This window comes from Rhinoraja longicauda, chromosome 12 (genome assembly GCF_053455715.1).
Source record: "Rhinoraja longicauda isolate Sanriku21f chromosome 12, sRhiLon1.1, whole genome shotgun sequence".
In the NCBI taxonomy this organism is placed as follows: Eukaryota; Metazoa; Chordata; class Chondrichthyes; order Rajiformes; family Arhynchobatidae; genus Rhinoraja; species Rhinoraja longicauda.
The window spans coordinates 15068221-15093072 of record NC_135964.1 but is presented as its reverse complement, the minus strand read 5'-3'; the positions used below and the strand labels follow the sequence as shown (position 1 = coordinate 15093072).

Below are 24852 nucleotides of genomic sequence, written 5' to 3'. Positions count from 1 at the left end.
ATCAGTGTTATATTCAGTGAGTAACTGAAAACAGGAACAGAATTGCAGGACTCAATGTCAGCAACTACATAAGGGCAGATTCAGTTCTGCAGCTGAAAGCGCCTTGCATCCTAGAGTGGCAGCTCCTAATGGGTGTATAAAAAGGAAGGCAGACACTAGTGGAGCGACCGTGTGGGGTGAGGCTACGTGGAGGGTAAGTGCGAGGCATTGCCTCAACAGGCTTTGGCATAAAGGGGTACAGCAGGATAAGGTACAGTCTTTTCTTCTTTCATAAATCTTCCCTGGTCTAGTGCAGTGAAGATGGCAGTTAGGGCAGCAGTAGCTTTCTCCTGCAGGATGTGAAAAGTCAGCGAGACTTCCAGTGTCCTTGAAGACTACACCTGTAAGGGGTGCTTCCAGCTGCAGCCACTTCCAGATCATGTTGTTGAACTACAGCAGCATCGTGGCAACCTCTGGGTCATCCAGAAGACTGAATAAATCATAGATGGGAGTTACAATGAGGTGGTCAATCTTGGGCTAGGAGCAGAATGTCGATGAGTTACAACCAGGAAAGGGGGGACATAGAGAGTGCAAGAATCCCTGGGGCCATTTCCCTCAATGACAGGCATCCCCCTTTGGAATAAATATGCTGGGAGATTGCAGGCAGTATAATAGGAGGGGATTTTAATTTTCCCAATATTGACTGGGACTGCCAAAGCACCAAGGCCTTAGATGAGCTGGAATTTATCAAATGTCTTCCAGGAAAGATTCCTTAGGCAATATGTAAAGGGCCATATAAGGGAGAGGGCAAAGCTTGACCTACTCTTCAGGAATTGTTGAGCGAGACTTTTGGGAACAGCAACCACAATAAAACTATTAGCTTTGAAATAGTTATGGATAAGGACGGGGAGGGGAGGCACCAGTTAAATTTCTGAATTGGGGCACGGCCAACTTTGATACAATGAGACAGGAAGTTGCTAAAGTTGATTGGAGGAGGATAAGGATGTCCAGAAAGTGGGATGATTTCAAAAGTGATAGTGAGAGTTCAAAGCATACATGTTCCAGTTAGAGTGAAGGGCAAGGCAGCTGGGAGTTTAAGGTGAAAGGGGAAAGATTTAATAGGAAACAGAGGAGCAACTTTTTAACTTGGTAAGTGGTGGGTTTTTGGAACGAGCTGCCAGAAGAGGTAGTTGAGGCAGGTACAATAACGGCATTTAAAAAAAGCAACATTGGACAGATATGTGGATAAGGAGTAGAGTGATGTGGGCCAAATAAGGACAAATGGAACCAGCTTAGATGGGGCATTTTGGTTGGCATGGACCAGTTGGACTGAAGATCCTGTTTTGCTGCTGTATGACTGTATATACTAACTTGCTAACAAGTTTATTAGCTTCCCCAAAGTAAATTCTGAAGCAATATTTCATATGCTGCTAGATATATTTTACCCAGAAACTGATGTATTGTGATGGAGAAGTGGCCAGACAGATGTGGGCAACAAGGAGGGGTGGATCGTGGACGAGGGCCCCGTCTTTGCAGATTGGAGTCAGGCTGTGAGTGGGTGTGAAGTGGTGATTGGGGAGGAATGGGTGGGGAAGCCTGCAGTGGAACTCATTGGTCAGCTGACGATTGTCCAAGGAGCAGGGGATTTTCCTCTTAGAGCTGGTGATTTCTTGCAAACCCTTCCACACTGAAGTAGAGTCATTAGCTGAGAACTTGCTCCTCAGCTTCTCAGAGTACCTTTCTTTGGCAGCTCTGATTCCACTTCTCTGCTTGTACTTGGCCTGCCTGTAGAGGTCTGTAGGCTCCTGTAGGCCTCATCTTTAGACTGGCGGAGCTGTCTGAGTTCTGCTGTGAACCAGGGCTTGTCATGGTTGAACCAGATCTTAGTGGGAATGCAACTATCCTCATAAAAGCTGACATAGGATGTCACAGTGTCTGTATACTCATCGAGGCTTGTGGTTGCTTCCCTGAACACTTTCCAATCAGTGCAGTCAAAGCAGGACTGTAGGTTTTCAATGCCCTCGCTCGTCCACCTTTTCGATGTTCTGACCACAGGCTTAGCAGATTTTAGTTTCTGCTGTAGGTCGGAATAAGGTGAACAAAACAATGATCAGAGAGATCCAGAGCTGCCCGAAGAACAGAGCGATATGCGTTCTTGATTGTAGTGTAACAGTGATCAAGTGTCCTCTCCCCTCTGGTGGGGCAGGTAACATGATGTCTGTATTTTGGAAGCTCTCGGCTGAGGTTAGCCTTGTTAAAGTCCCCCAAAACAATGACCATGGATTCCGGGAAGTCACTCTCTACCCTCAATACCTGGTCAGTGAGCAATACCTGGGCATCCTTGAACACTTTCTGTTTCTGATTCCTCTTCAATGCGTCAGTGCAACGAAAGTAAAATAAATTACTCTGCAAAGATCATGGCACAGGAGAGAGTCGGGAGGGACAGGCAGTCAATGAATTCAATGATCATTTATTTTCACTTGCAACTTGGTGCAGAGAAACTCTTTGTTTTTGCATACAATACACAAAGTACACAAAAGAGTCGCCACGTTTCTGGCGCCGACAAAGTTACAAAAGTACTCATTGGAGTCATGTTGGTCCCTCTTTGTTCTCGCCGTTCCCCCCCACCATATCCCTCTATGTTCTCTTGGGGGTCCCCCATCCCCGTCAAGTCCCTCCATCCCCCCACCCCCTTGCTGGGTCCCTCTTTGTTATCGGCCCCCCACCCCCTCCCCCCGCCAGGTACCTCCATGTTCTCCCCACCCCACCCCATCCCTTGCTGGGTCGGTCCCTCTTCGGTCTCCATGGCCCTACCACTTCTCCATGACCCGTCTGTTGAGGGGGTTGTTCTGAGAATTTCCACTCAGTTTCCTTCTAATGTTGTGCAGTTCTGGCTTTCTGTTTCTGTCAGATGCAGTTGATCCCAGGTCTTTCCCCGTATTTCCTGTGTCTTTACCTCTTCCCTCAGTATGCACCCCTTTCTCCCAATATCCCGCTCCCCCTTTCCTTTCCCTTACACCTATATCCCTCCCTCCAGCATTACATTTCACTTCTCCACTTAGATTAGAATCATAGAGTCATACAGCGTGGACTCAGGCCCTTCGGACCAACCTGCTCACACCCACCAACATGTCCCATCTACACTAGTCCCACCTGCCTGCATTTGGCCCATATCCTTCTGAACATATCCTATCCATGCACCTGTCCAAATATTTTTTAAACATTGTTTAAGTACCTGCTCCAACTGCCATATCAATGATACTTTATTGTCACATGTAGTGAAATGCTTTGTTTTGCGTACAGCACACAAAGAGTTGCAATGTTTCTGGCGCCGACAGTTACAAAATGTTAATTGAATCATACCCATCATCCTATGTGTGAAAAAAGTTGTCCCTCAGGCTCCTATTAAAGTGTCCCCTCCCCCCCCCCCCCCCCACATTTCACCGTGAACTCCTCTTCTCCGATACCCTTTTGTCTCTTTTGTACCTGTGGCCTTTGTTACTGACTCCACCCATCTGCCAGTCAACCCCCCCTCACCTATATCCATCTGTATCGTCAGGAAACGGGGCTTCCCCTCTTCCATTATAGATGAGGCTCTCACTAGGGTCTCTTCTACATCCCGCAGCTCCGGCCTTGCTCCCCCTCCCCCCACTCGCAACAAAGACAGAATCCCCCTCGTTCTCATCTTCCACCCCACCAGCCAGCGGATCCAACAAATCATCCGCCAACATTTCCGTCCCCTCAACAGGACCGCACTACTGGCCACATCTTCCCATCCCCTCCCCTTTCTGCATTCCGCAGAGACCATTCCTTCCGTAACTCCCTGGTCCACTCGTCCCTTCCTACCCAAACCACCCCATCCCTGGGCACTTTCCCCTGCAACCGCATGAGATGCAACACCTGTCCCTTTACCACCCCCCTCAACTCCATCCAAGGACCCAAACGGTCTTTCGGTCCGCATTGACCAAACTGATCTCCCGGTTGCCGAGCACTTCAACTCCCCCTCCCATTCCCAGTCTGACCTTTCTGTCATGGGCCTCCTCCAGTGCCATAGTGAGGCCCACCGGAAATAGGAGGAACAGCACCTCATATTTCGCTTGGGCAGCTTGCAGCCCAGTGGTATGAACATCGACTTCTCTAACTTTAGATAGTTCCTCTGTCCCTCTCTTCCCCTCCTCCTTCCCAGATCTCCCTCTATCTTCCTGTCTCCACCTATATCCTTCCTTTGTCCCGCCCCCCCCGACATCAGTCTGAAGAAGGGTCTCAACCCGAAACGTCACCCATTCCTTCTCTCCCGAGATGCTGCCTGACCTGCTGAGTTACTCCAGCATTTTGTGAATAAATACCTTCGATTTGTATCCATCTATTAGTTGCCAGGCTTTGTCCCATCCCTCACCTCATTCCCCCCCCCCCCCCACTGCAATCAGTCTGAAGAAGGATCCCAACCTGAGACGTCACCTATCCATGGTCCAGAGATGCTGTCTGATCCGCTGAGTTACTCCCACACTTTGTGCTTTTGTTTTGTAAACCAGCATAAGGCCGTAAGACATAGGAGAATTAGGCCAATCAGCCCATCGAGTCTGCTCTGCCATTCGATAATGACTGATCTACTTTTCCCTCTCAACCCCATTTTCCTGCCTTCTCCCTGTAACCTTTGATGCCCAAACTAATCAAGAACTTATCATTCTTTGCTTTCAAAATACTCAGTTATGGCCTCCACAGAAGTCTGTGGCAATGAATTCCACTGATTCACAACCCTCTGACTAAAGAAATTCCCCCTCATCTCTTTTCTCTCCATCCAGCATCAGCAGATCCTTGTGTCTGTAATCATGCTTCAAACACATTCTGTTCCTAATTTCAATTTAACACATCTGTGCAAAAAAAGAGCAAGACATTTCTCTGTGAAGATTGTGTCACAGGGGAGAGTCACAGGGAACAGGGTATCGAGGGTGATTAGTCATAGTCATGCAGTCTGAAAACAGGACCCATGGCCCAACTTGCCCACACCGACCAACGTGTCCCATCTACACTAGTCCCAACTGCCTGCGTTTGCCCCATATCCCACTAAACCTGTCCGATCCGTGTATCTGTCTAAAGATTTCTTAAATGTTGCAATAGAACTTGCCTCAACAACCTCCTCCAGCAGCTTGCTCCATACCACCCACCACCCTTTGTGTAAAAAAAGTTACACCTCAGGTTCCTATTAAATCTTTCCCCCCTATACCTTAAAACTATGTCCTCTTATCAACACCTCACATTTCTCTGTATTAAATTCCATCAACCTTTCCTCACCCCACAAACGATCTGATTAAAATCAAGATTGCATGAACCCCCCTCCCCGAAGAATCTCCCTAAGTTTCGTTAGTGGTGAATCGCCACTAAGTTTCGTTTCTCTGACTAGCTGCACTTTCTGTTTCCATTTCAAGGAATTGGCCAGACAAGATCGCTGAAATCAACTGAGACATTGACATTAATGCATGTGATTCATGACATAAACTTTTTGATAAATCCCACTAACTTTCCAACCTCACATATTTGAATATTCAGGCATCACCAAACGCCTCCAATATGCCTATTGAATATTCAAGTCATCGTGTTTTCAGTTTCAGCTCCACATTGACTGCACCAAAAACGGAAATGTTTCATGCAGAGAACTTGGAACTGACTTGTAGACATCAGTGCATTAAAAATAAAGCAGCATTTATCGGTACGGACCCCTTAGTTATACTGTTTTGATTATTCTGAGCAACCAACTTAAAAGTAAATGAACGAATACTCTGGAGCATGGCACAGGCGCGGCGGTGGGCGACCGCACTGAGGTGCCGGGTGGGGCGCAGGCGCAGTCTGCAGCAGAACAACGTTTCACAACCTGCCGCGGCCGCCTCTGCCCGGCAACTAGTGACGCACACTGGAAGCGGGCATCTGGTTGGCCCGGACCTGTGCATGATTTGTATCAATCCACATCCAGAGTAACTTCCTCATTTCAGTGGAGTCAGTGAAAAGGGGTAGTGGGGTAAACGAAGGCTCAGCTTTCTCAAGCAACGAGACCTACCATCAATGTACGTATTCCATGTCAATATTTTGTCATTGTAATTCTAGTTGTAAATATGTATTTTTATATCTGGTACGTTAATATTGCAGGTCTGTCCACTAAGTTTATTTGATCATTGTAGCATCTTTATGAAGTATAGGCAATGCGTTGAGGGATATTAGAAGGCCTAAATAAACACCGTGGGTGCTGGAAACCTAAAAATATCAGCAGAAAATGTTGGAAACACTCAGTAGGTGTGGCAGCTTGTGTGGGGAAGGAACAAGGGGCCAATATTTCAGGTTTGAAGACCCCTCTGCCACCAGAAATTTCATTGCCTTTGTTTCTATTTCCTGTTGAGTTGTATCAAGCATTATTTATCCTTTGTCAGATTGTGGAATTGGTGGAAGGGGTTATGTGGGTTGCAGATCAGGGTATGAGGCCCTTTGGTCCATCTATTCCATGCTGACCTGATCATGACTGTGGCACAGTGGCACAGCAGTAGAGTTTCTGCCTCACAGCCCCATTGAGACTCGGGTTCAATCCGGACCTTGGGTACTGTCATTACAGAGTTTGCACATTCTCCTTGTGACCGCGTGGGTTTCCTTCAAGTGCTCCGGTTTCCACCCACATCCCAAAGATGTGCGGGTTTGCAGGTAAATTGGCTGCTATAAATTGTCCCTAGTGTGTATGATAGAACGAGTGTACGGGCCTGTTTTTTACGTTGTTTATCTAAACTAAGCTAAACTCACTGAATTTCTCCAGCGGTTTGTAGAAGCAAGGAATTGCAGATGCTGGTTTCCAACAGGAGGCACAAAGCGCTGGAGTAACACAGCGGGTCAGGCAGCATCTCTAGAGAATGTGGATAGGTGACTTCGGCTCAGGACCCTTCTGCAGACTCAATTTTGTTCTCCAGCAGTTTGTGTTTTGCTCAATGTTTCAGCATCTACAGTCTCTTGGGACTTTTCATTATAATATTCATATTTCACAGGCACCATAACAATGGATTAATATTTATATTTAGGAAGAAAATACAGATGCTGGTTTACACCGAAGTAAGTATGACACAAAATGCTGGAGTAATTCAGCGGGTCAGGCAGCATCACTCGAGAAAAGGAATAGGTGACGTTTTGGGTTGGAACCCTTCTTAAGACTGAAAGTACAGGTGGGAGGCAGGATGGAAAATAAACCGTATCCTTTTCTTGCCTTCAATTTATTTTCTGTGCCCACCTTGCCCCCTCTATTTTCATTCTGAAGAAAGATTCTGACCCGAAACGCCACCTACTCCTTTTCTCCAGAGAAGCTGAGTTACTCTCGCACTTTGTGTCTATCTTTGATATTTATGGCCTGCTGTGTTAACCAACAGCTGTGACTCCCTTAAAAAAACAGTCCTTAGTCCTGAGAAACATTTAATTTGCATTTTATTTACTTATCGTCTTCAGAATTAGATATTGCTCCTGTTAATAATAGTCATAAAGTCATAGAGTGATACAGTGTGGAAACAGGCCCTTCAGCCCAACTTGCCCATACCGGCCAACATGTGTTAAAGTTCTTGACCTTGTAACAAATAGACAACCACGCTAATCAATTTAAAACACATAAAGCTTACCCACTAACGCCCAGGTGGGAAGTGGCAGAGCCGGCTACAAGTACGTAGCAATACTTGCCAGATCTGAGCCCCCACTTCAGCAATAGCAGCATACAGCTTTTTATTATGGAGATGACATGCAAAACCCACAAACAAATGGCTTTACCATATATGGAATAAACCTGCTCCAAGTTAGCTATCTGAGCTAAACTTTCTGCAGTGCTCAAGGTACATAATAGAGGTACACAATAGAGGCAATTATCATATTGGGGTAACCAGACATGAAGGCAGTTTCGGCCCTTAACATCTTCCATGCAACTGACCATATACACAATAGTTAAGTATCTCTGCAACCATATTAGCTGCCTGGGCTTGACATCTGCAGTACACACATTTTTCTAGCCACATTTTCTTTAGTCGAGCATCCCACCAACCTCTGCAAGTCAAGGCTAGTTAGCCAACTTTATCACATGTACCAGATACACTAGTCCCACCTGCCCAAGTTTGGTCCATATCCCTCCAAACCTGTCCTGTCCAAGTACCTGTCTAACTGTTTCTTAAATGTTAGGGTAGTCCCCGCCTCAACTACCTCTTCTGGCAGCTTGTTCCATATATCCACCACCCTTTGTGTGAAAAGGTTACCCCACCGATTCCTATTAAATCTTTTCCCCTTTGCCTTTAACCTATGTCCTTTGTTCCTCGATTCACCTACTCTGGGCAAGAGACTCTGTGCAGCTACCTGATCTATTCCTCTCATGATTTTATACACTACTGTAAGATCACCCCTGAGACTCCTTCCTGCGCTCCAAGGGAGAGAGTCCCAGCCCACTCAACCTCCCTATCGCTCAGACCCTCTTGCCTTGGCAACATCCTTGTAAATCTTCTGTGTACCCTTTCCAGCTTGACATTTTTTTCTAAAACATGATGCCCAGATCTGAACACAATAAATGGAGCCTCGCCAACATCTTGTACAGCTGCAACATGACCTCCAAACTTCTATACTCAATATTCTGACAGATGAAGGCATATATCCTAATAAAGGTTAGCACTGGAACATGATGCCAAGACCAACTCTCACCTGATAACAAGGAACTGCAGATGCTGATTTATACCAAAGATAGACTCACAGTGCTGGAGTAACTCAGTGGGTCAGGCAATATCACTGAAAAACATGGATAGGTGATGTTTCAGGTCAGGATCCTTCATTGACTTTTATCTGTCTGCATGTAAAAATGCACAGAGTAAAAATAATCAAATGAACAGAACCAATTTGTTTAGATTACCATCACGTGTGGTGAGAAGCTTTTCTGTTGCATGCTACACTGTAGGCGGAAAGACTATACATGATTACATTCAAGCCAGCCGCAGAGTATAGATACAGGATAATGGGATTAATGTTTAGTGCAAGTTAAAGTCCGATTAAAGATAGTCCAAGGGTCTCCAATGAGGTAGATGGGAGGCCAGGAGCACTCTCTTTGGGGAAATGAACTTTTATTATGCATTTGTGATCATTTGGGTTGACTTTAAATACTCGCTCTCCTCCATTCTAACCAGTTGTTACTTTCATTTCAGCATAATGTACTTCAAACATCTGGTGTTTTCCATCTTGTTCGTTTGTGCTGGTAAGTTCCTTTCTGGGTGTGGGTGGTTGCAAGTGCTTCAATCTTGGTGTTGGCACTAGCGTGGTAACCTTCACCCTTGATGAGGCTAGAGTTATTATGAGTAACCTCCTCGCATTACTATGTTTCCGTTCACATTTATTAGAGCCTTACAGTGTAGAAACAGGCCCTTTGGCCCAACTTGCCCTCGCTGACCAACATGTTCCATCTACACTGGTACCATCTGCCTGCATTACATTAGTACCATCTGCCTACATCCCTCTATCCTACCCATGTACCTGTGACACCACCACTATTGGATGAATAATGGGTAACAATGAGTCAGAATGCAGCAGAGAGAGAGTGACGCAGGGGTAAGTTGCTGCCTTACGCCACAGACCCAGGTTCGATCCTGACTATGGCTGCTGTCTTCCCGGAGTTTGTACATTCTCCCCGTTTCCGCGTGAAGTTTCTCTGTGTGCTCTGGTTTCCTCTCGCACTCTAAGGACGTACAGCTTTGTAGGCTAATTTGGTTGGTAATATTGCAAATTGTCCCGTGTGTGTAGGATAGTGCTTGTGTGCGGGGATCACTGGTCAGCGTGGATTCGGTGGGCCAAACGGTCTGTTTCTGCGCTCTATCTCTAAGACTAAAGATTGAAAACCTGATTGTATGGTACCTCTGAGGTGCGGCAGGTAAAGTGACGTCAGTCTAGCTCCTGGCTGGATAGTTGCTAGGATATTTCCTCTGTATTTCCATTGGGGAAAGTCCTGAATGCTGGGGGTTCTTGTGGATGTTGCTACTGATATCTTGAAGAAAGTCCATGTTACTTAACTTTAGTTCAGTTTATTGTCATGTAAAGTGAAAAGCATTTGTTACGTGCTAACCAGTCAGCGGAAAGACATTACATGATTACAATCGAGCCATTTACAGTGAGTGGATACATGATAAAGGGAATAATGTGAATAACGTTTAGTGCAAGAGGAACTCCAGCAGTCTGATAAAAGATAGTCTGAGGGCCTCTAATGAGGTAGATACATAGACAAAAGGTACAGAAGGCCATTCGGCCCTTCAAGGTGGCACCACCATTCAATGTGATCATGGCTAATCATCCACAATCAGTAGGTATCACAAAATGCTGGAGTAACTCACCAGGTCAGGCAGCATCTAGGAAAGAGGGAATGAGTGGCGTTTCGGGTCGAGACCCTTCTACCACATCCACAATCAGTACCTCGTTGCTGCCTTCTCCCCAGACCCCTTGATTCCGTTAGCCCTAAGAGCTCTATCTAACTCTTTTGAATGACTTGATAATAGCTCAGGACTGCTCTCCAGTTGTTGCTTGGATGGTTCAGTTGCCTGATAACAGCTGGGATGGAACTGTCCCTGAATATGGAGGTGTGCGTTTTCACACTTCTATGCCTTTTGCCCGATGGGAGAGGGGAGATGGCAGCCTGAGGTATTCGCTGTGTCCACAAAACTCTGCAAATTCTTGCAGTCTTGGATGGAGCTGGTCTCAAACCAAGCTGTGATGCATCCAGGTAAAACGCTTTCTACCGCACGTCTGTAGAAGTTTGTGAGTCGTTGGGGACATGCTGAACTTCGCTTGATACGCTTAGACTGCAGTAGGTAGATAAATCCCAGTGATCTGATCAAGTGCGTCCTTGGATATTGTGAGATGCTCGGGAAGAAATTGACAAAACATGGCAGGACTTGCAGAGTAAATGGTAAGGCCCTGGGGAAGAACTCCCAGAGGGCCACAGGCCTGGCTCACCCGCTGTGGAACCGGGAACCCGCCTGCACATTCAAGGCTCATCTCCTGCTCACCCGGAAGACCAGGAACCCTAGAGGAGGGTGGAGGGAATTGGTGACGCTGCAGAAGCTGGAGAAAGCCGGTAAGAAGAAGTGTTGGTCTTATTCATTGGACCATTCAATCAGTTGTTGCCAGAATGGACCAACAATCTTGGTCACAGCATCAGCAAGACCATTGCGCAGATGGTTGACTTGAGATGGGGTGAGCCGATGATCCACAAAACGTTTCTCACAGATGGGACAACGCTGGTAAGAGTCAACAAGTTCCTGGTCGAGCATATCTATGAAGATCTGTCCTGGGCCCAGCACATTGATGCAATCACAAAGGAAGCTCATCAGCCCATTTCCTGAAAAGATTGAGGAGATTTGGGACGCCGATGAATACTCTGGAACCTCTGTACGGTAGAGAACACACCAACTGGTTGCATCAACGCCTGTTTCGGCAACTCGACCGCCCAGGAACGAAGGAGATTACAGAGAGTGGTGGACACTGCCCGGTCACCACCAGCAGTAGTCCAAGTGCTTCATCCTCCCTACCATCCAAGGGATCTACAGTAGGTGGTGTCTCATGAAGGCAGCCTGCATCATCAGAGACCTAAGGTGCTGGAGTAAGTCCGCATACATATACATGCTGTGTTGGAAGGAACTTTAGATGTTGGTTTACACCAAAGTTGGACACAGAATGCAGAAGTAACTCAGCGGGTCAGACAGCGTCTCTGGAGAACAGGAATATTTGACGTTTCAGGTCGTGACCCTTCTTCGGACCCGAAACATCACCGATTCCTTTTCTACAGAGATGCTGCTTGACCCATTGATTTACCCTAGCACTTTGTATCCCTTTTTTTAAACCAGCATCTGCAGTTCCTTGTTTCTAAATGAAAGACCCACACCACCCTGGCCACACTCTCATTTCACTCTTATCATCAGGAAGAATGTACGGGAGTCTGTAAACTGTGACCCCCAGGTTCAAGAACAGCTTCGTTCCAGCAACCATCAGGCTCTTGAACACTACACAACCGTAACTGCAGCAAATATGTTCTCTGGACTGTGTCTTTGGTTGCAATAGGAACAGTGTTTTGGTCTATGGTGGTTATCTAGTATTATGGTTATTCATTTATTGTTTGTTTGATTATATTGGGGATGACACAAAGCTGGGTGGCAGTGTGCGCTGTGAGGCGGATGCTATGAGGCTGCAGGGTGCCTTGGGTAGGTTGGGTGAGTGGACAGATGCATGGCAGATGCAGTATAATGTGGATAAATGTGAGGTTATCCACTTTGGTGGCCAGAACAGGAAGGCAGATTATTATCTGTATTGTAGATAGTATTGGTAGGCAATAGTAGGTGATTGTAGATATATTTAGCCGATGGATGGAAGCTCTGCCAACTGTAAAAGCTATAGCTGAAACTACGGTGAGAATCAATCTGAGGGAAATTATTCCCCGGTTCGAATTCCCTACAACTATCAGGGGAAGCTTTTTGACGCAACTCTGAAAGACTGCCACCATTCAAAAGTCCATCAAAGACCTTGAAGCCGGGCTCACCAAAGTCGACAAGTCAGGCCTACCTGACAGATTCAAGGCCTGGATTTATCAGCATTCCATCCTGCCCCGTGTCCTGTGGCCTCTGCTGGTTTACGCTGTTCCATTGACCACAGTTGAGTCCCTCGAAGGAAAAATCGGTGGCTTTGTTCGCAAGTGGCTTGGCCTTCCCCGCAGCCTCAACAGTGCAGCACTGTACGGGACCAGTAACATCTTGCAGCTCCCATTCAGTGGCCTCTCTGAAGAGCTTATGGTGGCACGGACAAGAGAAGCCCTACAGTACAGGGACTCTAGGGACCAGAATGTGTCATCGGCTGGCATCGAGGTGAGAACAGGGAGGAAATGGAGGGCGGAGAAAGCAGTGTAGGTGGCAGAGTCACGCCTAAGGCAAAAGGCATTGGTGGGAGTCATAGCAACTGGCAGAGCGGGCTTCGGATACTTCCCTAAGACCCATGTTAGCAAGGCCCAGGGCAAGGAGAGACCATCTCATCCAGGAAGAGGTCCGAGCAGGTGTGGAGGAAGAGCATGTGAGCAGGATGGTGGGGCTCAGGCAGCAGGGAGCGTGGACAAGGTGGGAGAGCATACCGCAGCGCAGGATTACCTGGTCAAACATCATGCAGGCAGACTTCCAGCGCGTCCGGTTCCTTGTCCAAGCTGTCTACGATGCCCTACCAAGCCCAGCAAACCTCCACGTCTGGGGCAAGAGCGTGACACCTTCCTGCCCACTTTGCACTGGAAGGGGATCATCTCCTCAGCAGCTGCCCAAAGTTCCTTGGTGAAGGTCGCTATCGGTGGCGCCATTACCAGGTGCTTAAGGTGGTTGCTGAGAGCATAGCCACTGCCATCAGTAGCAGCAAGCACTACCATGCCCTGAAAAAATCAATCACTTTTGTCAAAGCTGGAGAGAAGCCTCGACCACAACCAAAAACAAGGGCGGGCCTCCTCTACACGGCCACTGACAGCTGGTCACTTACAATCGCAGTCCACAGTGCATAGATACATGATAAAGGGAACAGCTGACATTTCCACAGCACATCACGGCAACATCACTCCAGACAGACATGATCATCACCTCCGAAGTGACAAAACAGCTGATCATTCTGGAGCTGACGGTGCCCTGGGAAGAGCGTATGGAAGAAGCAAATGAGAGGAAACGCGCAAAGTACCAGGAACTGGTGGAGATGTGCCAGGACAGAGGCTGGAAGACATGCTATGAACCCATAGAGGTGGGCTGTAGAGGCTTTGCAGGATGCTCACTGTGCAAAGTCCTCAACCAATTGGGCATTACGGGGCTGGCAAAGAAGAGGGCCATTCAATCCGCAAGCGAAGAGAAAGCCACTAGATGGCTTTGGATTACGAGGGCTGATCCGTGGGCAGTTGCTGCTGGGACGCAAGTCGGGGCCTGATCAACCCCGGCTGGGTCGCCTGGGCGAGGGTGTCTGATGTTGTGAGACCCAAAGCACCCGATGACCCTGAAGATGCGTCCCAGTGCATCCAGAAGATGTATCTTGCACACATGTACAGTATCTGATTTGATTGGACTGCATGCTAAACAAAGCTTTTCACTGTATCTCTGTGCATGTCCCCAATAACTCTCACCAACTTCTACAGCTGCACCATGGAGTTATCGGGATGCATCACAGCCTGGTTTAGGATCAGCTCCTTCCAAGACCGCAATAAATTGCAGGGAGTTGTGAACACAGGCTGCCCAGACCATCACACAAACCAACCTCCATTCCTTTGATAGACACAAAATGCTGGAATAACTCAGTGGGACTGGCAGCATCTCTGGAGAGAAGGAATGGGTGATGCTTCGGGTTGGGACCTCCATTCCTTTGACTCTATTTACACCTGGTGCTGCTACGGCAGGACCAGCCGCATAATTAAGGACAAGTTTTTTTGTTTTTTTTATTTATTTTTTGTTTTTTTTATATATATATATTTTTTTATATCAAAAAATACTTTATTCAAGTAATAAATATCATTTACAAAACATCTTTTTTAAACAAACCCATCCGACATTTCCGGAGGTTACACATTCAATACAGGCATTTACTTAGACATTTACTTACATTTACATACATTTACCCAGTATCCCTTATTTGGAGCGGCGTCTCTCTCCACCACACCCTGCCCCCCCCCCCCCCATGTCCAGCAGCGGAAGGACCCTAGACTGTGGTCCTCCCCCACAGGGCCTTGGCGTTGGCTGCACCAAGCTTCAGAGCGTCCCTCAGCACGTACTCCTGCAGTCTGCAGTGGGCCAGTCGGCAACATTCCTTGACGGACAGCTCGCTCCGCTGGGAGGTCAACAAGGATCGGGCAGACCAAAGAGTGTCTTTCACCGAGTTGATGACATTCCAGCAGCACTCGATGTCAGTCTCGGAATGCGTCCCTGGGAACAGTCCGTAGAGCACAGAGTCCTCTGTGACGGAGCTGCTCGGAATGAATCGTGACAGGGACCCCTGCAGACCTCTCCAGACTCTCCTGGCAAATCCACACTCTTTGAAGAGGTGGGCCACCGTCTCCTCTCCGTAGCAGCCGTCCCGAGGGCAGCGTTGCACCCTGGCCACTCCCTCTTCTCCCATCAGGCAACAAGTACAGAAGTGTAAAAACGCACACCACCAGATTCAGCGACTGTTTCTTCCCAGCTGTTATGAGGCAACTGAACCATCCCACCAATAACTAGAGAGCAATCCTGAACTACCATCCACCTCATTTGAGACCATCAGATTATCTTTGGGCTTTGTCCTGCACTAGATGTTGTGCACATTGTTCCCTTTATCATGTATCTATACACTGGACGATGTGATTGTAATCATGTATTGTCTGTCTGCTGACTGGTTAGCACCCAACAAAAAGCTTTTCACTGTGCCTCGGTGTATGTGACAATAAACTCAACTCAAGTGAACGTAACAATAATAAACCCCTTTCTGTCTTTTGTTCAGATGCATTCACCACTTGCGAACCTGCCACAGATACAGAGATCGGCAAGGATGTCACCTTCAAGTGTACGTTCGAGTGCAACCATCCATGTGCACCAAGGGTGAGGTGGGAGAAGGATCAAGTTGCCGGAAGCTTGTACGAGTACAAGGAAGATAAAAGCGATGTCAGCAAACAACATGCCAACTACTCGGGGAGAATTAACGTTGACGCACTCTCATTTAAAGAAGGAAAAGCACTCTTTACATTGAAGAATGTTCAAATCTGGGATGAGGGAAAGTACATTGTCAGTATTAGCACTAACAATGGATATGGAGTTGAAATTGTCCAGCTATCTGTTTGGGGTATGTCTTCATAAGTCATAATCACAATCATACTTTATTAGCCAAGTATGTTTTGCATCATTCTAGGACTTTAATTTGCCATGCAGTCATACCAATAAAAAGCAACAAAACACACAAAATACATTTTAACATGAACATCCACCACAGTGACTCCTCCACATTCCTCACTGTGAAGGAAGGCGAAAGAAAGTTCAATCTCTCCCTTCTTTGTCCTCCAGCGGTCGGGGGCCTCTAAACTTGCGTTGACAGGACGATCTTGACCCCCTTAGCCGGCGGTGGGCCATTCTCGTCAGGGCGATCAAGCTCCCGCATTGGGGGGGATCTCAGCTCCCCACGTTGGGCGATCAGACCCCGGGTCGGGGCTATCAAACTTCGTGCGGCTTTGGAGCATCCCGACTGCGGTCTCAACCTGAGACTGCGAGCTCCTCGAAGTTAAAGTCCGCAGGCCGCGGTTGGAGCATCGATCCCAGGCAAGGAATCGGCTCCGATGTAAGTCCACACCCCGCAGTGGGGTTCATAGTCAGTCCCGAGCAAGGCCTCCAGCTCCACGATGTTAGGCCGCAGAGCGACCGGAGATATGATCCGGAAAACAATCGCATCTCCGGCAAGGCAAGAGATTGATAAAAAGTTTCCCCCGATCCCCTCCCCACCCCCCACATAAAACCAGAGAACATTAACACAAACTTTCCAAACACACCAAAAATAACAAAAAAAAGATGAAAAAGACAGACAGACTGCAGTCGAGGCTGCCGTCGTGGTGCCACCCGGTGATAGGAGCAGAATTAGGCCATTCGGCACATCGGGTCTTCTGCCTTCTCCCCATATCCCTGACTCCCGTACTAATCAAGAACCCGTCAATCTCCATTTAAAAAAAAACAATGACTTGGACTCCACAGCCGTCTGTGGCAATGAATTCCACAGATTCATGCCCTTGGGTTGGAAGAAATTCCTCTCCTTTCTAAAGGAACATTGTTTTATTCTGATGCTGTGCCCTCAGGTCCTAGACTCACCCGCTACTGGAAACCTCCTTGTCTTCTATCTTGTCCTGTTTACAATGAAGGTCAAATGTACCTGGGTTTATTTATTTCATTGTTGAGAATTTGGGATTCTTTTTGATTCTTAACACAGCTTTTTTTTACAGGAAGCCAGATGCTGATAATTCTGGTGTCATCTAACTTCATCAGAATTCATTTGTGAAGTTTCACCAGTTCAAATAAACGTCATGCCTCTGTCAGGAAATGTATCTGAGAATGTCCATGGCATCAATATTGCAGAGACAGGGGTGTCTTTGGGGTATCTAATTATACAATTATGAATGGCGGCATGGTGGCACAGCGGTAGAGTTGCTGTCTTATTGCACCAGAGACCAGAGTTCGATCCTGACTACGGGTAAAGTCTGTGTGGAGTTTGTATGGTCTTTCCGTGACCACGTGGGTATTCTCCGGTGACTCCAGCTTCCCACACAAAAGACATAGAGGTCTGAAGAAAGGTCTCGACTCGAAACGCCACCCATTCATTCTGCTGCCTGAGTTACTCCAGCATTTTGTGTCTATCCTAGGTCAGTAGGTTAATTGGCATCAGTAAAAATTCTCAATTGTCCTGCAAGTCTTTGGAGTGTGAGAGGACATTGGAGCACCTGGAGAAAACCACGCGGTCACGGGGAAAAGGGACAAACTCCATACAGGCAGCACCTGTAGTCGGAATCAAACCCGAGTCTGTGGCACTGTAAGGCAGCAACTCTACCGCTGTGCCACCATGCCGCCATTAATGGTTGCAATTTATATTCCTTTTCTTGTCAGCTGCTGGTGGTATCAATGTTAACTGGGACCTCGAAATGGAAATGCTCTCTTGCTGGTCGTCAGGATGGTATCCTGCCCCAAAGGTGGAGTGGAAGGACAAATCGGGGACCGATTTAAAGAAGTACAGTGAAACAATCATAGAGAGAGAAAGCAATGGCCATTTCAACGTGACCCACAATCTGAACGGATTCAATGAACAGAATCAGTACGTCTGTTCCAAGTGGCATAAGTGGATGAAAAAACAGACTCGAGTGGGATTCACAGGTAATTTTATCTCTGAGGTTATTAATCAAGTAAAAGGTAACTTAAATAAGCTCACTAGAGATATTTTCATTCATAATCTGGGATCCATCAGTCATTGACAAGTTTATTGGTGAACTATTCCAGGATTTAGACTCACCAACCCACAAGATTTAGGTTTAGGATTATTATTGTCACGTGTAGAGTCGGCACGGTGGCGCAGCGGTAGAGTTGCTGCCTCACAGTGCCAGAGATCCAGGTTTCATCCTGACTACAGGTGTTGTCTGTACGGAATCTGTACATTCTCTCTGTGACCCCATGGGATTTCTCCGGGTGCTCCGGTTTCCTCCCACTCTCCAAAGACGGGGTTTTGTAGGCTAATTGGCTTCCAGAAATTGTAAATTATTCCTTGGGTTCAGTGGTTCAATGACAATTTATTTGTCTCTAATGTACAGTGAAAATCATTTTTGTATACAATTCACATAAACACTTGGATACATCTTAGATAAGCATTGCAGTACAAGTGTCTTGCAGTAGTACACCTAGTCAGTCTACAGTCGCCAGTTTTGGTGCTATTTTAGAGTGGCAATTGTAAGTGCAGAGTTCTTGACCTGACCATGAAGACCTGTTGTCCTGGTGGCATTGCAGGGCCGGCCTGGCCGTGTGTAACCATGATGTCCTCCACTATAGACGGCGCCCGGTCCCCGTGCTCGGCCTCTTGGAGCAGTGCCCGGTCCAGCCGTGCCCCAGGCTGTTGCAGGGCTTCCAGCGGCCCACTCCCCCGTCAAGGCAGGGCACTGCCTCCTGCAGCCGGTCTGCTTACTGCCCCTCTGTCCAACCCACTCCACTCTGGGCGGGTGAGTTCTGGTCTGTGTAGCTGGTCCTCGATCCACGGCAAGCCAGCTGGACCTGTTGGTGGGATTTGCTGAGGCTTGCCGGGATCCTCCTGCCGAGTGGCTAGCTGAATACTCCGCCATGTGCAGTATGTAGGATAATGCTAGCGTACGGGGTGATCGCTGGTCAGTGCGGTCCCGATGGGCCGAAGGACCTGTTTCAGCGCAGTGTCTCTCAAGTATAGTAAAGTAAAACATACTGCACAGATGGTTTGGCATAATGTTTCTGATTGTGAGTCATGAGAAACTTTGAAATTGTTAGCAGTGTGGAATGATTGATGACTATTTTCTGCATTGACGTATTAAGTAATGCTACCTCCAAAGCCTGGAATTCTCAGATAAGGCGATTATGTGGTTGGTTGGATCACAGATAATGTGCACAGTTCAAATTTCAGTGCAGCTGCAGTTTTAGAATAGGTTTAGTTTAGGTTTATTATTATGTGTACTGAGGTACAGTGAAAAGTCACGCCACTGCCGACCTTTACCTGCACTCCGGCTGGCCGCGACCATTGACCCTGCCCACCCTCGCCTCTCTCCCGGCCGCCAGCACCCACCTGCATTCCAGGTCCAGTTCCCGACCAAGAGTCTGAAGAAGAGTCCTGACCCGAAGCATCACCTGTCCATGTTGTCCAGAGATGCTATGCTGCCTGACCCGCTGAGTTACTCCAGCACTTATACAATGATAATCCCTTACTCAGTTATAGCAGGCGATTGGTAATAACAGATACCATTCTCCCCCCCCGCCCCATGGTCTGTCATAAAGAGGGTTTACTGTAATGTTATGATTATTGTTTACAGTGCAAACCCATGTCTGGACAGCATTAGCAGGGACAATGTTGATTTTTTCCCTTTATTTTCAGATGGAAAACACGCACTCCATGTGGATGTTCGAAAATAATCTTCAGAATTATAAATCAAAAGATGCATTGCTCCAAATAACGTGTTTTTGTCACACAAGGAAACTAGTGAATTTTTAGATTTTCATCTCCGGCCTTTGCTCACCTGTCTGCCAATCAAACCCATATCACTGTCCCACCTCTTACCTGTATCCACCCATCACTTACTCGGCTTTATCCGGCCCACTCCTCTCTTCCTGCTTTCTCTCCCAACCCCCACCAAAATCAGTCTGAAGATCTTGATCGGTTGACCAGGGGTGCTGAGAAAAAGCTTTCAGGATCAGGTCCTTAAACAGCTTATGACAGGAGTCGGTGTCAGCTTCTAGACACCAACAATAAGGAACATGTAACTTAATCATTTTGTCTACAAAAAAAAGCACTGCAGGGTAAAGAATAATCAAATGTGGACAGTTGTGGATATCTTTCTGTGCATTCATGCAACTACTCAAGATTTTCAGCTGCCATGTATGTCTACTTTGAAGAAGCGCTCTACTTTGAAGATGTTCTCTGCTTTGTGATGGGATTGAGATACAACAGTGCTTATTTGTAATCCAAACGGTGCTATGAGGTGTTGTTCCTTGCTGTTGGTGTCTATTGTGGATCATCGTCCTGTAAGATGTTTAAGGGCCTGACCGCTAAATTTAATAAATAAGTGGGTGGCACGATGGCACAACGGTAGAGTTGCTGCCTTACAACGCCAGAGACCCGGGTTCGATCCTGATTATGGATGCTGGCTGTATGGAGTTTGTACGTTCTCCTTGTGCCCTGTGTGGGTTTTCTCTGGGAGCTCCAATTTCCTCCCACACTCCAAAGACGTACGTGTTTGTAGACTAATTGGCTTCGGTAGAATTGTAAATTGTCCCTAGCGTATACAATAGTGTTAGTGTAGGAGGATCACTGGTCAGCGCCGAATTGGTGGGCCGAAGGGCGTGTTTCCGTGCTGTATCTCAAAACTGAGCTAAATGTTATTGTTTAAAGTTTAGCCGCACTCTCTCTCACTGCTCCCCCTCTGTGAGTTATAGCCACGTATGTTTCCTCAGCATTTTCCTTCACTGCTCAGTTGTGAGAGTGAGGCCTCTCAGTTTCTGGGCCATCCATGGTCTAAGGTCCCTGGACCCTACTTATGCCGACGTGCTTCACTCTCCATCCATGCTCCGAGCTCTACATATACACCATGTGCTGTCAGCAGTAGACTCTCGCTCTCTCTCCCACAGCTCCGTGCCTCACTCTCCATCCATGCTCCGAGCTCTACACTCTACACCATGTGCTGGCAGTAGTAGGCTCTCACTCGCTCGCTCCCACAGCTCCGTACTTCACTTGGACATGGACCTTAAATGAGATCCACGTCATCCTCTGCCTGAACCACCCCCGGTGTCACAGCGACGCAGTGGCAGAGTAGCTGCTTACAGTGCCAGAGACCCGAGTTTGATCCTGACTACCGATGCTGTCTGTGTGGAGTTTGCACGTTCTCCCTGGGACCATGTGGGTTTCCTCTGGGTGATCCTAATGCCCCCCACATCCAAAATACATGCGGGTTTGTCGGTTAATCGGCTCTGTGTAAATTGCCCCAAATATATAGGATGCAAAAGTGAGATAACGTAGAACGAATGTACAGGTGATCGATGGTCGTCATGGACTCGGTGGGCCGAAGGGCCTGTTCCAAACTGTATCTCTAAAACTTGAAAATAAAACTCCCGGTTTTTGTGTAGGTGAGTTTGGTCTCCAATCTATCACAAACATTCTCTCAATGCTGATCATCGATCACCCATTCACACTAGTTCACTTTCTTATCCTCTCCCTGCATACTAGGGGCATCTTTACAGCTAATTAACCTACAAACCCACACATCTTTGGAATGTGGTAGGAAACCGGAGTACCGGAGCAAACCCAATTGCAAACTCCACACACAGACAACACCGGAGGTCAGGATCGAACCCGGGTCTCTGGCGCTGTGAAGCAGCAGCTCTACCCATTGGAAGCCAACTAATTAAAAAATGTTTAATTTCTTTTTTTTTCTCGTTCTGAAACCTTGACAGGTGTCCACTCTGTTTCTCTTCTCGCTGATAATATTTTCTATTTTTGTTTTGGATTTCCAGTATCTGCAGTATTCATTGCAGTATGTTCATTGTGCTCATTGAAATGTTTAATCATATATAATTTGAATGCAGTCATCCCCCAGGGTAGGGGAATCAAGAACCAGAGAGCATAGGTTTAAGGTGAGAGGGGAAAGATTGAATGGGAACCTGAGCGGCAATTTTTTCACACAGAGGGTGGTAGGTATATGGAACGAACTGCCAGGAGAAACCTTTGAGGCAGGTTCAATAACACCATTTAAAATACATCTGGGCAGGTACATGGATAAAATGAAAGTATGTACCTTCAGAGGGTGGTGAATCTGGGATTCATTTCACAGAAGGCTGTAGAGGCCACGGCTTTAGGTGTTTCTGAATTGAAGACTGACAGGTTCTTAATTCGTAAGGTTACGAGAGAAGGCAGGGAAATGGGGTTGAGAGGGAAAGATAGATCAGCCGTGTTGATTGGCAGAATAGACTCAATGGACCAAATGGCCTCATTGTGCTCCTACAACTTATGGTCTTATGAAAGGAAAGTTTTAGTGGGATTTGGGCTAAACACAGGCAGGTAATTGGGGCATCTTGGTTGGCATGGGCAAGTTGGGCTGAATGGCCTGTTTCCATGGATTCTGACTCGTACATGACAGAAGAGGCTGTGTTCAGAAAGTTGGTTGTACATTAGCACCGTGAATGAGCCTGATATGATGCTGTAGAATTCGGCAGGTTGGGAAACGTCAACCCATATTATATCGGTAAACCGATCCATAAGGATATGCAATAAACGTCAATGCTTGGGATTAAAGGACTTAGAATTCACACAATCTCATAAATCAGACTAGAAAGGGAGATGAGTTGGAGGCTCTTGGAAATATTTTTGAAGAGAGGACTGAATAGGTTTTTGAATTCATGAGTATCTCAGTGAAATAGTGGACATTTGAAACATATTAATCATTAGCATCAGCCTTTAATATTTTTTGTGAATTGCAGTATACTGAATGATAATGAAAAGCTAGCAATCGTATAAGTAGTGATAGACACATAATGCTGGAGTAACTTAGCAGGTCGGGCACATTCTCTGTAGAAAATGGATAGGTGCATTTCGGGTTACATAGAAAATAGGTGCAGGAGGCCATTTGGTCCTTTGATCCAGCACTGCCATTCATTGTGATCATGGGTGATCATCCACAATCAGTAACCCGTGCCTACCTTCTCCCCATATCCAATGATTCCAAGAGCTCCATCTAACTCTCTTAAATTCATCCAGTGAATTGGCCTCCACTGCCTTCTTTAGACAGGGTCTGAAGAAGGGCCCCTACCCGAAACGTCACCTATCCATTTTCTGCTGGGAATTTGCCTGACCTGAATTACTCCAGCATGTTGTGTCTTTGGTATATACCAGCAGCTGCAGTTTCTTTTTTATTATAATTTTATAAGCAACTGGTTTAGATGCGTGCTTTTGGCTGTTGAAGTGCTATAAATTAATCTTTAGACGTAATGCACACTTGATGAAGCCCAGGAGAGATGTTGGTTGTTGAAGATGGTGTGGTCAACATAAGGATGTTAATTTGTTGGAACCTGGAAAAGTGGATCATAGATGAGATGAGAATGAAGGGAGAAGGACGTAAGTCACCAGATTTGTGCACAGTGAAGACCAGATTGTAATGAAGTATCTGGGGCTTTCAAACTTCACCTTGTGGGAACTGCAGTATGACAAAGGCTAAAGTACCGTGCATCCAGCTACAGTTTTGAATTTTGAATATGTTTTAGAGGTCTTGGGTGTATCTTAGTGAAATAGTGGATTTTAGAAACATTAATCATTAGCGCTAGATTTTAATATGTTTTGTTAATTGCAATGTCATGAATTTTAATTGAAAACTAGAAATCCTATGTAACTGGTTTAGATGCATGTTCTGTCGATTTGAACTTTTCAATATTCTGATATTTCATGAATGTTTTATGAATATTTCAATCTCTACCTTGTGCAAGTTGCAGTATGAGAAAGATTAAGTTAGTGTGCAACCAGCCACACGTTTACAGCTAAAGATCCTTGAGTTAGCCTGTGATGCACTGCCTGTGATCGCTGTGCAGCACAAGCTCCTGGAGAGTTGTCCTTTTGACGTGCAACTGGCTCTAACCATACAGCACAAGGTCCAAGAGAGTTATCTTACTGATTAAATGCAAATAGAGGATTGAATAGCATGCAGTTTTAAATTTGATTTTAGTGCTTTTATGAACGTATTGTGCTTGGTGATAGGAATTTGGAGAGTGCGCAGGATTTGAATCGGTCAGAATTTATATAAAAGTCAACACTTCAAAGCAGAATTTCAGTAGTTTGGTAGCTGGCACTTTGTTGCTCTCCTTTTGTGCACGTAAATAAAGAATGTTTGGGAAACAAACACAAGTAGTCAGAGTCCATTTGATCGTCGATGACAACCAGTGTGGAATTAGGTGGTCACACCATCTTCTGCCAGCTATTGATGGGATACAGCTATCAATGAATCTTTATTCTGTCCAAGAATGCAGTGGAAAGGTGTGAAGATACCCTAGATAAAAAGATGATGGGTACACTCTAACACCCAGACACCTGCCCCCTGCATGCTTCCGTGGATTGAATAATGATTCATTTACAACAATAAATGCGAGTCTCCATTGGGTGTTGGAGTCACAGCCGATAGTCCTCCTGCACTGCAATACATTAAAGCCACATTAATAGTTTTATTGAGCTTTTAAGTTTGTGATTGAGTTAACCTACTTTATTTTAACTAACTTCATTCTGAATTGATTTAAGATGAGTGAATATTACATGTTTTGCAAATTGGATGAAATTTGGCCGCCTTCATGTTACAGGAGAGTTTGTATGCAATAAGTGTGAATCACAATGTTGCTGGATGTTTGTTGGGCAGGAGTTAATGTTTCTGCCAGAAAGGTATCAAAAAATGGACTTTGAGGAAACGCCAAATTGTTTATCATTTAGCATGGTTTATTTCATTAATTTTACTTTTAACTACTAGTTATGATTATTTTTAATAATTCATAAAGATTTCTGAAGAAAAATCGAAATGTTCATTATTTTTCTATTTTTAGGAATTAATTTCACAAAAGTTGATTTGATTAAAAATATGATCCTGTT

At 46.2% G+C, this 24852-nt stretch overlaps 1 protein-coding gene across 2 annotated transcripts; it reads left to right on the top strand.

Moving 5' to 3' along the window:
* The first annotated feature begins 5944 nt into the window (after positions 1-5944).
* On the top strand, positions 5945-24852 carry LOC144598746 (V-set domain-containing T-cell activation inhibitor 1-like). 2 transcript variants are annotated; one of them, XM_078409115.1, is made up of 5 exons: positions 5945-6038; positions 9168-9217; positions 15484-15822; positions 17622-17885; positions 19615-24852. In XM_078409115.1, the coding sequence occupies exons 2-5, from the start codon at positions 9172-9174 to the stop codon at positions 19650-19652; spliced, it is 687 nt and encodes a 228-aa protein (XP_078265241.1). In that variant the 5' UTR covers positions 5945-6038; positions 9168-9171; the 3' UTR covers positions 19653-24852. The 2 variants fall into 2 exon arrangements, with proteins under 2 accessions (XP_078265241.1, XP_078265242.1); XM_078409116.1 differs by lacking the exon at positions 5945-6038 and adding an exon at positions 7008-7062.

Bases quoted from the DNA above. Each gene is read 5' to 3' on its own strand.
- LOC144598746 (XM_078409115.1), top strand. From the start codon at position 9,172: ATGTACTTCAAACATCTGGTGTTTTCCATCTTGTTCGTTTGTGCTG. The intron at 9,218-15,483 runs GTAAGTTCCTTT...TCTTTTGTTCAG, and splicing joins CATCTTGTTCGTTTGTGCTG to ATGCATTCACCACTTGCGAA. The intron at 17,886-19,614 runs GTAATTTTATCT...CTTTATTTTCAG, and splicing joins GACTCGAGTGGGATTCACAG to ATGGAAAACACGCACTCCAT.